The 14,226-nt window shown below is 30.0% G+C and overlaps 1 protein-coding gene across 2 annotated transcripts in view; it reads right to left on the bottom strand.

The window, feature by feature from the left end:
• Positions 1-14,226, bottom strand: part of SI (sucrase-isomaltase) — a 154,409-nt gene that overhangs the window by 86,403 nt on the left and 53,780 nt on the right. For both annotated transcript variants that reach the window (XM_032261547.1, XM_032261556.1), the window contains 8 exons: positions 12,409-12,526; positions 11,069-11,202; positions 6,055-6,172; positions 5,676-5,785; positions 4,550-4,701; positions 2,462-2,633; positions 1,378-1,477; positions 315-427 (listed from right to left, as the gene is read on the bottom strand). In XM_032261547.1, the coding sequence (XP_032117438.1) occupies positions 315-427; positions 1,378-1,477; positions 2,462-2,633; positions 4,550-4,701; positions 5,676-5,785; positions 6,055-6,172; positions 11,069-11,202; positions 12,409-12,526 (1,017 nt within the window). The remainder of the gene's footprint in view (positions 1-314; positions 428-1,377; positions 1,478-2,461; positions 2,634-4,549; positions 4,702-5,675; positions 5,786-6,054; positions 6,173-11,068; positions 11,203-12,408; positions 12,527-14,226) is intronic.

The raw sequence follows: 14,226 nt of genomic DNA, 5'->3' as shown, positions 1-14,226 counted from the left end.
GCTTTATTCCATCAAATAAAGTCATGAGAAGTAAATATTTAATATGCAACATCTCAATGAAATTCACCTCTTGAAGTCAACTGCCTAGAACTAACAATTATTTGGAATTCAGACACATAGACACTTGAGCAGACATAGAGTTCACTGTACAAAGGAAAAAATGAAAACCAGCCAGCTGCATCTTAAAGATGATAGATTTTCAAAAACATTTAGCTAAGAGTCCGCTAATATGTAAAATAAAGTCATCTAAATATGTGGACATATTAGATGAAATAAAAGTATGCAGAAAAAAATATAAAATAGATGAAACATACCTGTTGATACTGTTGAACTACTTGTTCTGGCGTATCTCCCAGAAAGATGTAAAAATCCAGAATGCCACCAGTAACTCTATATGTTACTATTGGAGTGGGCTGGATAAAAATCTCTACAAAATAAAATTGGGAAGCTTATTTGTAAACAGTGAAAGGGTTCATAGTAATTAGTTGTAAAGTCCATTTTAATTAATTTGTATTAACGACATTATTTTACATTATTTTTGAATAATTAAGAAATATAAAACATTAAATGTAGGAATAACACAGGAAAAAAGTAAAATGCCAGCATGTCTGAGGCTTATAATGAAATGTCCCAGCTATTTTCTTTCACAGATGGTGGCAAAAGCTCCCCTGGATATTGTCTTGCAAAGGGTTAGTTGCAAAGGATTAGTTTTCTGACAACAAAAACATTTCTCTCTGAAACTGCATTTTTAATTAGTCATTTACATTGAAGATTCTCTGAAAGATCATATTATCACATACTAATTTCTAAAAGACAAAGTGTCAAAAGTTTTAACTTTCCTAAATGTAAGACACAGTGAATGGATAACCATGTAACAAACTGATCCTGCTGAATTGAGATTAATTTCTTTAACTTTTTATCACCAATTCGCCTATCAAAAAGATATTGAACTCATAATATTAAAAAATAAAAGACTACATTATATGAATTATAATAAACTAAAAAATTACTCTTCCTTCTATTTCCATAGACATCCTTGTTTTCATTTATCCTGGCATGTTTACTTATCTTGACAAATGAGGTTGTGGGAATGAAAATACCCATTGGCATAGATGTGTTTCAGTGTTCCTCTGAAAGGAAAACAGAGTACCGGAATGCCACAACATAGCATACTCTCCCCAAAATCCCAAAATGGATGCACTGGTATGCAAAAATTGATTGTCTCTTTAATTTCAAAATCTACTTACAATAATTTCACGTTAATATTAACTATGAATTAGTATACATCTCATACAATATGCGTGATTGAAATAAAAAGAACAGTTAAAACATTTCAAGTGAAATCTTTAAATAGATTATTAAATAAATTATTCTTACCCATTGCATTGCTATTCATTAAAAACACACCAAATGACTTTCCAGATGAATCTTCAATACACATAAAAAATGTTTGATGCCCATATAAATTGTTATTATTCTATAAGGCAAGAATTTGAAAATAAAACTTTTAAATATATTTAAAACAAAACACTTATATATTTTATATGCTCTTTGTGAATTAATTTGTTTCTATAATTTACTTCTGTGTTTCTATACTAATCGTCTTCACTATACGTAACAATGAAACATCGTAGGTAGAAGAAAAACCTTCAAACTTTTAAACATTATTAACATTATTGCAATGTCTAAAATATATAACATATACATTATACTATGAATATATTACTTAACTGTCCTATTTTATTATAATTACATTAGTTTTAATAACTTATGCCAAGGTGGGTAGATCACAATCTAGACCATCCTGGCTAAAAAGGTGACATCCTGACATTCTGTCTCTACTAAAAATACAAAAAATTAGCTGAGTGTGGTGGTGAGCACCTGTAATCCCAGCTACTAGGGAAGCTGAGGCAGAACTGCTTGAACTCAGGAGGCAGAAGTTGCTGTGAGATAGGAGTGCACCACTGCACTCCAGCCTGCATGGCAGAGTGAGACGCTGTCTCAAAATTAAAAATAAATAAATAATAATAAAATAATCAATTGATGATAAGGTAATGGCATAGTTATCAATTAGGCCCTATGTATGCCCAAGGAACTGCAAGAGCTTCCAAAATGATATGTACCCTCATAAAAATTTACATTGGCTAGCAATGGCTAGTCAATGATCAATATAAGTACAAGGGTGAGTGAAAAAGGAATAATAAAATATGATCATGAAATTCAAAATAAAACATTTATAGACTGGAAATCCTGTGCAAACGTTCACAAATTCTGTTAGTCCCGGAGTCAATTTATAATCAATCAATTGTCACTTCCAAGCTAAACAAGCTTCTGGATAGGTATCCGTGACATTCAATGGTTTAGTTGATCAGTTAAAATAAATGATGGTTTCAAATATGCTAAGATTATCATCTGCTGCAATATAATGATTTTATTTGTAACAAGAAAGATAGTTTCTTACATCACCAGGAAGTTGATCTCGAGTAAAAATTGGCCATGTTTTCCAGTATAAATCATGACGAAATCTCTTATGAACCTGTTCCCCAATACCGTACATATATTCACTGGGAAGACGGGTTGAGATCTGTAAGTACTGGTCAGAGTACACTAAGGGACCAATGCTGGTGTCAAACCTGCAAGAAAAGAAATTTTAAAACAATCTAAATATATATACACACATACACACACACATATGTGTGTGTATGTGTGTGTGTATGTGTGTATAATGTTCTACCAAATACAGGTTTATGTTAACATCATCCAAAATATTTCATTTTCAACATGCCAGTGGTTAGCTTTGGTCACTTCTTAGAAACACACAAATTACCCCACAGAAAGACTTTCTTCACTGCATCAACACAATTTTGCCAATATTTTTCGCATCCGTTTCTTCCTTTACTTGTCATCACAAGTTTAAAGCATAACTATCATTTTCAATTGCGTTTCACAGATGACACAAACTGGGAAAATTAATTGAAGTTTTCGAGAGTCACAAACTGGTAGGCAAAAGAGCCAAGTTTCAAACCCAATTCTACTTGCTCTGCGTACTGTATTTTAAATTGCAATATTTTACTGGCTTTCACACTTAAGTTTGAAAGCAATTTTTTCCCTAAAAAAATTTTTATGTTTCATGCAGATCAAATATTTACTACAAGAAATGCTAAATGACATTTAAGATTTTTATGTTTCTATTTTGCTGATGAGTAATAATTGTATATACAGTCAGCCGTCGTATCTGTGAGTTCTGCATTCATGGATTGAACCAATCAGGGATGGAACATACTTGAGGAAAAAAAAAGAAAAAGAATGGTACATCTATGCTGAATATATACAGGTTTTTTTCTTCTTGTCATTCTTCACTAACAATATAGTATAATAACTCTTTACATAGAATTTACATTGTATTAGTTATTATAAGTAATCTAGAAATGATTTAAATATACAAGAAGATGTGCCCAGGTTACAGGCAAATACTACAAAATTTTATATAAGGAACTTGAGCATCCATGGATTTTGGTATACTCAGTGGGGGAGCAGGGGTTGTCCTGAAAGCAATCTCCCATGGATAGTGAGGGAGGTCTGTATAAACAGGATACAATGTGACGTTTTGATGTACATCATTTAATGAGGAAATAAAACTAATTAACATATCCATCACACCATGTACATTTTACTGCAAACATTTAGAATTTATAGTAGTCTGTTAGCCATTTTGAAATATACATTGTTATTACTTTATTATTAACACATTAATTTGTCTCAAAAACATTGCTTCTGTCTAATCCTTTGACCAACATCTCCACCTTCTCCTCCACTCCCAGCATCTGGAAACCATAATTCTTTCTGCTCCTATAATTTCAACATTTTTCAGATTCCACATATAAGGGAGATCATACAGTATTTGTCTTTTTGTGCTTGGCTTATTTCACATAGCAGTGAATATTTTTATGATTTAACACAAAGTCATTAACAAAAGTACTAGAATACATTTAAAAAGAGAAATTGCTGAGATTTAATCTTGACAATTGCTTTTTTAACGTTCCTTGGGGATACAAGAGCATTTATCTTGAAACCATTCATAGGAAATTACTAAATCTCTTGCATCGACACCCCCATACAATCACAATGAAGGTGTTCAGCCTATATTGAAATATATATATATATATGTAATTTTAATATTAACATGGGAACTACTCCTCTTTGAATAGTAACTGTTTGATTCTACAAATTGGCAACAGAATACAATAAATATGGGGGAAAAGACACAAGAGGAGTTCTAGGTATGTACAAATATATGCAAGTCTAGAGTTGTGTTAGTGATGCTCTCCACCTTCATCTTTGTTTGACCTTCATTTGTAGATTATAATTTATGTTCCAGCATTTTTCACCCACAAGAAACCAAACACCTTTATCACAGTAATCTTTACAAGTTATCCACCTACCCTCTTTTGGGAGGAAATTTATTCCTTCTGAAAATGCCTTGAAATTAAGACCTTCCAATTCTATAATAACAGAATAAACTTATATAAATGTAAAATAATATACTTACAAAATTCTGCCATTGCTTTTCCTAATAACTTTGATGCTAAATGGGTTTTCTGTAACGCTCACATCATACAATGTGTCAGAAACTGCGGGTCCAGTAAACTCTTTTACATACTGATGAGGAACTTCGTATCTTTTATTATTTGGATCAGTAATCTGTAAAGATTTAAGCAAGTTAGCATTACTTGATTCTAAACTATTATTAAATATTCCAATTCTGAATTATTAAATGCTAGTTCCAAATAAAAAAAATACATTCATTAGTTTTATAGAAGAACTATTAATCTATTCAGAACCTTAATTTTAACATTGTTGAATGGCTATGCACACATAAAGTGTATAAACTTTTAAGAAATACATAGAATTAGTGGGTTATGAAGTATTATGTATAAAATTGTGTACAAATTTTTATTGACTGATGTGAAAATGACAGTATTACCAAATATTGATTTTTGAATACTAGACCTTTGTGAATTTAATCATTCTCAGTGCTTTTCAGTGTTCAGGTCCTTATATACTTCCATAAAGATAAGAAATTTTGTTTAAAAACATTTAGAGGAACTAGAAAGAAGCACTGAAATAAAGCTGGAGCACTGAAAAAAAAATAGTTCCCATGAAATTGTTGCTAAAAAGGTGATATACAAATAATTTGGTGCTAGTTTTACTTTCAAATTCAAAATATTCATACTAGAAAACCACTTACAAAAAAAGCAAGGATTATAGTTTTTAAAATCATGAATAAAATTGATAATCATTGAAAGATAGAATGTTGCATGTATACAACACTAACAATTTTCACAAATTAAATTTTAGATTAATCTATCATAGCCTGTAGTTTAAACAATAAAAAATTTTAAACCCTTCTTGAGAATGTTTATTTTCTTCATGGCACTGAGCTAAATGTTTTACATGAACTATATTATTTTAGTTCTCCAAAACTAAGTGCAGAACAAACTATTATTATTTGCATGTTATATTTGTGTAAACAAGCTGAAAGAAGTGCAGTTTAATTAATCCTTAATATTGGAATAAATATTTCTCAATAGAGAAAATGTATTTGTAGGGTGAAAAGTGTGTTTATCAGATGCCTTTTGTTATTTAACTTTCTTTGGAAACCTTAAAAAACAAACCTTGAACCGGAAACGATTTGGTGTCTGATTTTGAGTTGTGAAGTAAACACTGCCAATGTCATTTCCAAATAGTGTAGGTGAAGGTATCCTTTTTAATGTAGCTTGAAGTCCTTAAAGAATAAAGAAAAGCTGCCATGTGTGACTTGATTTATATATGTTAACAATTATTAAATATATTTATCTTATTGTACTTACCACAAATTAGTACTTTTTAAATTTGTTGCAACCATGCAAAAAAGAAATCCTTGATATAGCCAATGTGAACATTCCCATGAACACATTTCTTATTTGATCATGTTTAAGATATTTTTCCAAAGTGAAATTTAATACACGTTTTTGCTCCTCTTAGAATACATCATATTGATAGAGCACTTCTTACCAAGATCTGTTTGTGAAATTCCTTCACTATTATAACCATGATTATCTACGAAGAAGCACCAAGGAATAAGAGAGTCGTTCCACGGCTTCCAGCAGCAGCCTCTCTGTTTACAAGTTTCCTGATAAAATATTTTTTAAAGGAATTATATGATTAGTACTATTATCAGGTGTTCCAGTCTCTATTTTTTCAATTAATAAATGTTTTAAAACAATCTATTTTTTTCGAATATAATATGCCAAATGGGATTCGCCCTTTTGTTTCTTTCATCTGGAAGAAATGTATTTAATAAATTGAATTAATTACACAATGTCAGAAATTTACGATATGAAATGTGATTACTAAATTATGTATCTATACAAATTTTTGTAAGCTCAACTATTTTAAGGTAACCTGCTCTCTAGATAATTATAATTTATTCTGTTGTCATGGTATTGATATAGAAGAACTGAATTATTTATTTCATACTAATTTTGTATCAAGCTGAAGTTTAAACTAGGAGAATGAAAATATGGCCGTGAATTTAAGCCCACTTAAAATGTGTAAGGGATTTAGTTCTACCTACTTACTAGTTCAATACTTAATTATTTAAATTATCTTAACTAGTTTATGTCCCAGGTACCACAAGTAGTTGCTGCAATTGCATTCAATTAATAAAGCAAACTACTGAATTCTGAGTAATTTTATTATCTATTCGGAAATACTATGTGAAGTGAAAGAAAAATCATAAATGTCTATATAAATATATAATTTAGCAAAATAATGATTCTGTTCATCTTAGTATGTAAATTTAATAGTGTGGCACACTTTCATAATTTGAAAACTTGTAGGACTTTTCCCTTTGCTTACTTTCCATGAAAATAATTTTTTAAAAGTGTTCATTTTAATCAGCTGAAAGTATGCAATAACCTTTCTCCTATTTTCTCCTCAAATTAAAATGGCATCAGATACAGACACACACACACAAACATATATAATATATATAATATGTACACTATATATTTATACATTTTATATATATTTAAATAGATAAGTATATGGAATATATGTATATATATTTTATACATAATAAATATACATTTATTTTTATGTATAATAAATATACATATAATTATATATAATATATATAAAATCTGTCTACACACCATATATATATATATGTATATATTTATACTCAAACGCACATACCGACAAATACATTGCAAATTGGGATACAATTGAATCTTATTCTGGTCAGGCAATTTTATCTCCAGTTATCTAACCTATAGAAATACTCCTAGCAATACAAAGAGACAACTGTACAAAAAATATTATTGACAGCATTCTCTATGAAGTATTTTTATATAAAAGTTAAAGATATTTATATAAAAAGATAAAGGTGCTCAGTTTAAAAAATAAAAGAAATAAGCACACCATAATCACAATTTAAATAATTAAAAATATATAGTAAAATAGGCTTATTTTAATTTCCTCAAAATACACCATATTCTTATGTCTTTCATAACAACCATGGAAAAGGTGACTTAAAGCAACAAAAATTTACTCTCACCATACTGGAGTCTACAAGTCCTAACTCAAGGTGTCAGCAGACCCATGCTGCCTCCAAATGCTCCATGAAACAATTCTCCCTCGTCTCTTTCTAGCTTCTGGTGGCTCCTGGCAATCCTTGACAGTCCTTGGCTTATAGGTGCACTTTTCCAATATCTACTTCCATTTCACATGTTTTTTTCTCCCTGTCTGTCTCTGTGTGTGGTTCCTTCCTCTTATAAGGATATTAGTCATTTGACCCAGGGCCCAGCTTAATTCAGTAGGACTGCATGTTAACTAATTGCTTCTGTAAAACTGTATTTCCAAATAAGGTCATATTCTGTGACTCCAAGTAGATACCAATTTTTGCAAAACATTATTTAACCTATTACATATACACAATAATATGTTAATTAAAAATGTATATCCCTGTTGTTGCTTTTAATTTATTAGTAATTTTAGTTTATCTTGTGAAGATTTTGATAGCTGTTATTTATGTTTAGTTGTTCTTCCTATTTTTCAGGCTTTCAGGCATTTTCCTCATTATTTTTAATTTCTCATCTAACTGTAGTTTTCTTTTTGCTTTATTTGACAGTTAAACTCTAGTAAATAAAAGTATAATATATTTATCATATTTTAATATATTTTTATTATATGTATGTACATACAATTATGTGATTATATATAATTAAATGTAATAATTTTATATATAATAATATATAATGTGTATACAACATATAGACATGTTTATTCATTGGATTCTGCCCCTGAAATTAATATGTTGAAGCTCTAACCCCCAAAGTGAATGAATTTGGAGATAGGTGCTTTCATGGGTTAATTAAGTTTAAATAAGGTCATAAGGATGGGGCCCTAATTTATTAGGACCGGTGTCCTTATAAGAAGACGAAAAGACACCAAAGATCTCGTTCTCTCTGTGCATAGGGAGGATATGCTACCTGAGGACAAAATGAGAAGGCAGCTGTCTATAAGTCAGAAAGAGAGGCCTCAGTAGAAACCAACCTTGATGACACCTTGATCTTGGATTCTAGCCTCCAAAAACTGTGAGAAAATAACGTCATTGTTGAAGCTACTCATTCTGCGGAATTTTGTTATGGCAGTCTGAGCTACTGCATTTTTCATGGAATTATGGCTATTTCCTAGGTAACCATTTGATTATTCTATATTTTCTTATCATTGCTCAATAAGTAAACATACCCTTTCTAATATACAATAAGTTATTTCTACAGTAAGTTTAATATAACAAATTTTCAAATATTTAACATTCATGATCTATCCTCATGTACATGAAAACTCAAGAGAAATCCTTTTTAAAAATTAAGAAAATTTAAGGACATTTTTAGAAAATCATTACTTTAAACAACTTCAATATCTACCACTGCATTTGGAACAAATATTTAGTCAGACAGCATGCTTCTCATACTTAAAAACGTAAGTATATACATTTAAGGTGATAAATAATTGATATAGTTGGTCACTTAAGATAGTAGAAAATTAACATTTGAAGTATTTTAAAGAATCTTTAAGGTATTTAATGAAAAGCATTTTTAACATTATATAGCTCTAAATAACAACAGGAACAAAAACCCTGAGTGACAAAGTTTGAATAAAAATGGTCTTTGAAAACTGTAACACCCCCTAAAGCAGAAAAAGGCAAATATTTAGGCCCTTTTCTAAATTCAGGTAGATTTTATTTTTCATTCATTTATTACTTACTTTTTAAATCCATTTCGTATAATAGAAAAATACTATCTTGAAAATTCATCCAATTAGAGAAAATTATGACATGCTAGTTAATGAACTGTGGCTACTGAGTTCGTGAAACATGAGCTCACATTGAACATTGCATGCTACAGCTCTAATTCCAGTTTTGCCTGTAAACTAGCAAAGTGACACTGGACTATTCCTTTAGCCTTGAAAAAATACTCTAAGCTTCCATATAAGTCCAAAACTTCATAAATAAAATATCATTTAAATGATACTCTTTTAAAAATCATTTTGTTAAGTTCCATTTTTCCTAGTTAAAAATGTCAGAAATAAATTCATTTGAGATATATGAAGTTAAACTTTTAAAACTATAAGTTGTCTTTTCATAAATAACAAACATAAGCATGTTTCTGAAGTTTAACTTGTTTACTTCACAAGAATAATTTATTTCACATTGAAAACATTCTGCAGCAATCTAACAGTTTAGGTTGATACTAAAGGCTAATTGTCGGCAATAAAACTGTAAACCATTGACTTTCCAATGTTGTTTCCCTATAAAACCTTCAAAACCCATATTGTTCCTAATAGAATTCTATGTTGAGCTTCACTTCTTAAGAATAAGGTTAGGCAAAGAGAATATCTGGCCACTGTCCTCAGTGTATCACAGTAAATACTATGTTATTTAGCTCTTCTATTAGTGGCTAAGCCATAGGACCTTTTCTTTGTTAACCTAAGGAAAATCTCATCTATTTCCAGTTTTTTTGTGTGGAAAATAATTAAGAAATTATATGCTAACTAAGATGTAGGAAACATAGGATAGGGACAAATTAAATTTTACAGTTTATTCGGTCACTTTTTGTGTGGTAAAGGGGAGTGGAGAACGTGAAATTTATATTTGCATATCATATTTGCAAATGCAAATATTTGCAAAATGTCAACATATAATAGTCAGTCCTCTGCATCTGTGGATGAAGCAAACTGTGGATCAGAAATACTTCAAGGAACGAAAAAAAAAATCAATACAATGATAAAAATAATGTGAATAAAAAGCAATAGAGTATAATAATTATATGCATAGCATTTACATGACATTAGATTTATAAATACTCTACAGATGATTTAAAGTATACAGAAGAATGTGCACAAGTTATATGCAAATACTATATCATTTTATATAAGAGATTTGAACACCTGCAGAAGTCCTGAAACCAATCCTGAAGGAGACCCATGAAGGACAGTACATATACATCCAAACCCATTGACCTTTATTCCCTCAGGGGTTTGTTAAGAAAAACAAAGAGTGAACTTTCTCCATTTTCTCTTCTCCACTTATAATTGCTAAATTAAAAACAAGTAATAATTTTCATAAAATTAGTATCATTTCATTTTCCACAGATACTTTTTAATGTTATCATTACAAATACTCTGTTGGAACATACATACTCTCAAATGTTTCATATTATCAAAGTGTACATTTTTCAAGATAGAGTTGAGATGATAGACTTTCATGAAGATTATAAAATTAATAACTTGTTAGACATGGATGAATATTAACTTGTTAGTTTAAATTGAGCAGAGATAAAGGAAAGCAAGCTCAGTAACTTCTGTTATCTATCATTTTTAATAGAGAGCTATAATAAAAAGATAAATGCAGCCTAACTTATGTCTAGATCTTTAATAAATGAGATTGATTCAATATTGAGCAATTATCTTAATATAATAAGTTATATATTCATTAAAAATATTAAAGACTTTTGTTGCAGACCTCTGTTGGGAATTGTTCTGGAATGCAGTTTATTCTCACATTGATGTTATCATTTAACTCATTTGGACATTTTCCTGAACCAGGATTTGTAGTTGTACGAGCAGTAGCTGGAGTTGAAGTAGAATCACTAATTTCTGGAGGAGGAAAAAACTCAGTAATATAAAACATGACATTAAACTAATTTTCTCAGATTTTCAAGCAGTAAGTGCTTTTGGAAAAAATACACGAATTCATATATAACAAAAAATTTAATTTTCCATTTAAAAAAGACACACAAATTCAAGCCCTAGTCATCGAAAGGAAAAGATCCAATCAGACCTTAAAAATTTGTATTGTAGAATCCTATTAACTGTTTCTTCAGAAATACAAAATATATTAACAAAAGGACTTGGTGTAGATTCAAAAGGTAACAAAACATTCATACTGAATTTACAATTTGTGGTTTATAGCTGAAGAAACAAGATGGAGCAATATTGAGTTCAGAAAGGGTATAGAGAAGGTGGGAAGAAATTAGAGAAGAAAACAATAGGTGGAAATAGGTACTTGCAAGAAAATAATTTGATAGGTGTAGCAGAGAAAGCTGGAATGGTAAATACCAACTTCATATAAATAACATTCCAGCAATCAGATTTCATTAAAATCTATTGCTTCATAATACAGTAAGCTCTCAGTTTTTGGAAGAAGGTAAAACAGAAGACTGTTAACAGCAATAGGAAATGGTAACTATAGTTGGTCTAGAAGATAATGTGTAACTGCCTTTACAGTTCTGACTTGCTCAACAGAATACTGAAGAAAGAGATTAGTGTTTCATATATACCAACTCTAAATTAGAATTAAAATATTCAGAAAAAGATAATTAAACTATTCAAGCCTTTTTTCACCTTTTCTCTACTTTCCTTTCTCATACAACCTCTCTCTCCTTAAAATAAAATCTAGCCACAACAAAGAATATTTGCTAAAATCCGCATTTCCTTTGCAAGTGTGTGAAGGCCAGAGTAAAAACCCAGGTTTTCCCACTAATGAGAAGACTCTCACTGGCAACAGCAGGCATTATTCCACCTTACATTAACAGCTCGATCCCTTTGCCTTTTTGCTCTTGGTCAATTAGCTAGGGAAGGCAATTAATGTGAAAGCACATGGATTCCTTAATTACAAGGCTCGTCTTTGAAATAACTGGAATATAATGAATAGAAAAAGTTGGAGTAATTGTGTAGCTTACCGTAGATTTTTCTATTAGTGTTTCATCTTACATAGATTATTTTTTAAAACCTGTAACTATTGTGGGGTGAGGTACTCCTAACTTCACAATAATGTAGACATGGTTTTATTGTACTACTTACCATCAACAGCAGGTGTCTTAGTTGCTAAAACAACAATTAGAGCAAGAGCAATTATAGTAACAATGACAAAGAGGACAATCAGAGAGATTTCTAATCCACTAAATTTCTTTCTTGCCATCTAAAAAACAGAAAAGAATATGTGTTTAAATGTGAAATATGTAAACATAATAAATCACCATCAATTATTATGTAATTACATACATTTTTTACTACCTACAACGCAGAGTTGCAGACAACACTTACATAATATCCTGAATTAAGCACCCACTCAATAATATCTTAAGCACCTACTTAATAATCTGAAACATATGCTGATATAAAATGTAAGCAACACATGCAATTTCAAGTAAAAGGAATGAATTACTGATGCACATTACAGTAGTACACTCAGATGAAAATATAGATGGAAAAAGGTATCTCCAAGTAGGTGTGTCTTGCCTTCTCATTTAGAGCATTTTGCAAGGCAAAGACTTCCACTTGCGCTGTTTCTCAATTCTCACAACAATTCTATGAAGGAAATCGTTATTCAAATTTTACTGATTAAGAACTTCAGGCTTAAGAGAGAATACGTTATACTTAAAAGTTAAAAACTTCAGGTTTTTTTCTTGAACACTCATCTCTCTGATTCTAATATTTCTTTCCACAACAATATTGTTGAAAAAAATGTAAATATATATATATATGTATGATAGAATAGTATATATTTGGGAGTTGCTACTTTATTTAAAAATCTTTGAATTATCACCAAATTCCTCCATCAAACAGCAGTAAATGAACTATAAAACACTTTCATATCAAAAATATATTTTTATTATTAGATGACATTATACTTCTGAGGTAGGATATAGAAGATACCCAAAGGTTGACTAGAAAGAACACATCTCCAATAATTATCTGAAAACAAATTTGTTTATTTTAATTTTGACCACACATATTTTTTACAGTGTATTCCATGATTTTTATGTAAATCTTAATTCAAAGACATAACACCAAAGTAAAACTTAGAATTTCTACAGTAAACGTTTTAATAAATTGCTGGGTTTAAAATCAATTTTTTTTTTTTTTGGTCTCACAATGGTCCCTGTTCTGTGACTATGTCAGTTCAGGTACCCAGTTGTCCCAACCTAAAAACTTCTTTTCCCTTTTCCATATGTTTTCCAATATTCAGTTATTCAATAAGTCCTATGGACTTCATCTTCAAAGTATTTTTAGAATTATACCCTCATTTTTTCCCCAGCACCACAGCATAATTTTTAGAAAATGTGTTGCCTTCATATCTGCTGTTCAATTTCAATCCCTCCCCATCTGCTCTTCTAGGTGAATTCTAATTTATACTCATTTGAAATGCCATGGTGAGTTCCTTACAACTCTGAGGCAGAGTTAATCTAAGCTTTCTCCATTTACCAGACATATTAAATGTCCATTGCAATTGTTTATGTGTATGTCAATTTCCTCAATTAGATAGTTACATTCTTATTAGCAAGAATCGTAAAATAAGTCAGATACTAATAGTGAATAAACAAAAAGTTAATTTTTAGTATAGCTTATAAATGAATATCTGCAGATTAGCATTCATTCTTAGCATATAATTTTCCGTTACAGATATGTAAGCTGTTTATTGCCTCAGTAATCTTCAAAGGAAATGAATGTAAACTAAACTTAAAGCAACAGGTAATATATAAAGCTGTTCAAAAAATGAAGTCCAGTTGCTTGACGTTATGTTGAGAAATGACAGTCACATTTAGTGTTCAATTTTAAATAAGTGTAAATCTCTTTCCTTTTTGATAACAAAAGCCTTAAAAAATCAATTTTGACTTG

The sequence above is a fragment of the Sapajus apella genome, unplaced genomic scaffold, assembly GCF_009761245.1.
Source record: "Sapajus apella isolate SASKATOON/1434 unplaced genomic scaffold, GSC_monkey_1.0 scaffold4, whole genome shotgun sequence".
Taxonomy (NCBI): Eukaryota; Metazoa; Chordata; class Mammalia; order Primates; family Cebidae; genus Sapajus; species Sapajus apella.
Note: the sequence above shows the minus strand (reverse complement) of the source record. Positions and strands in the feature narration are given on the sequence as shown.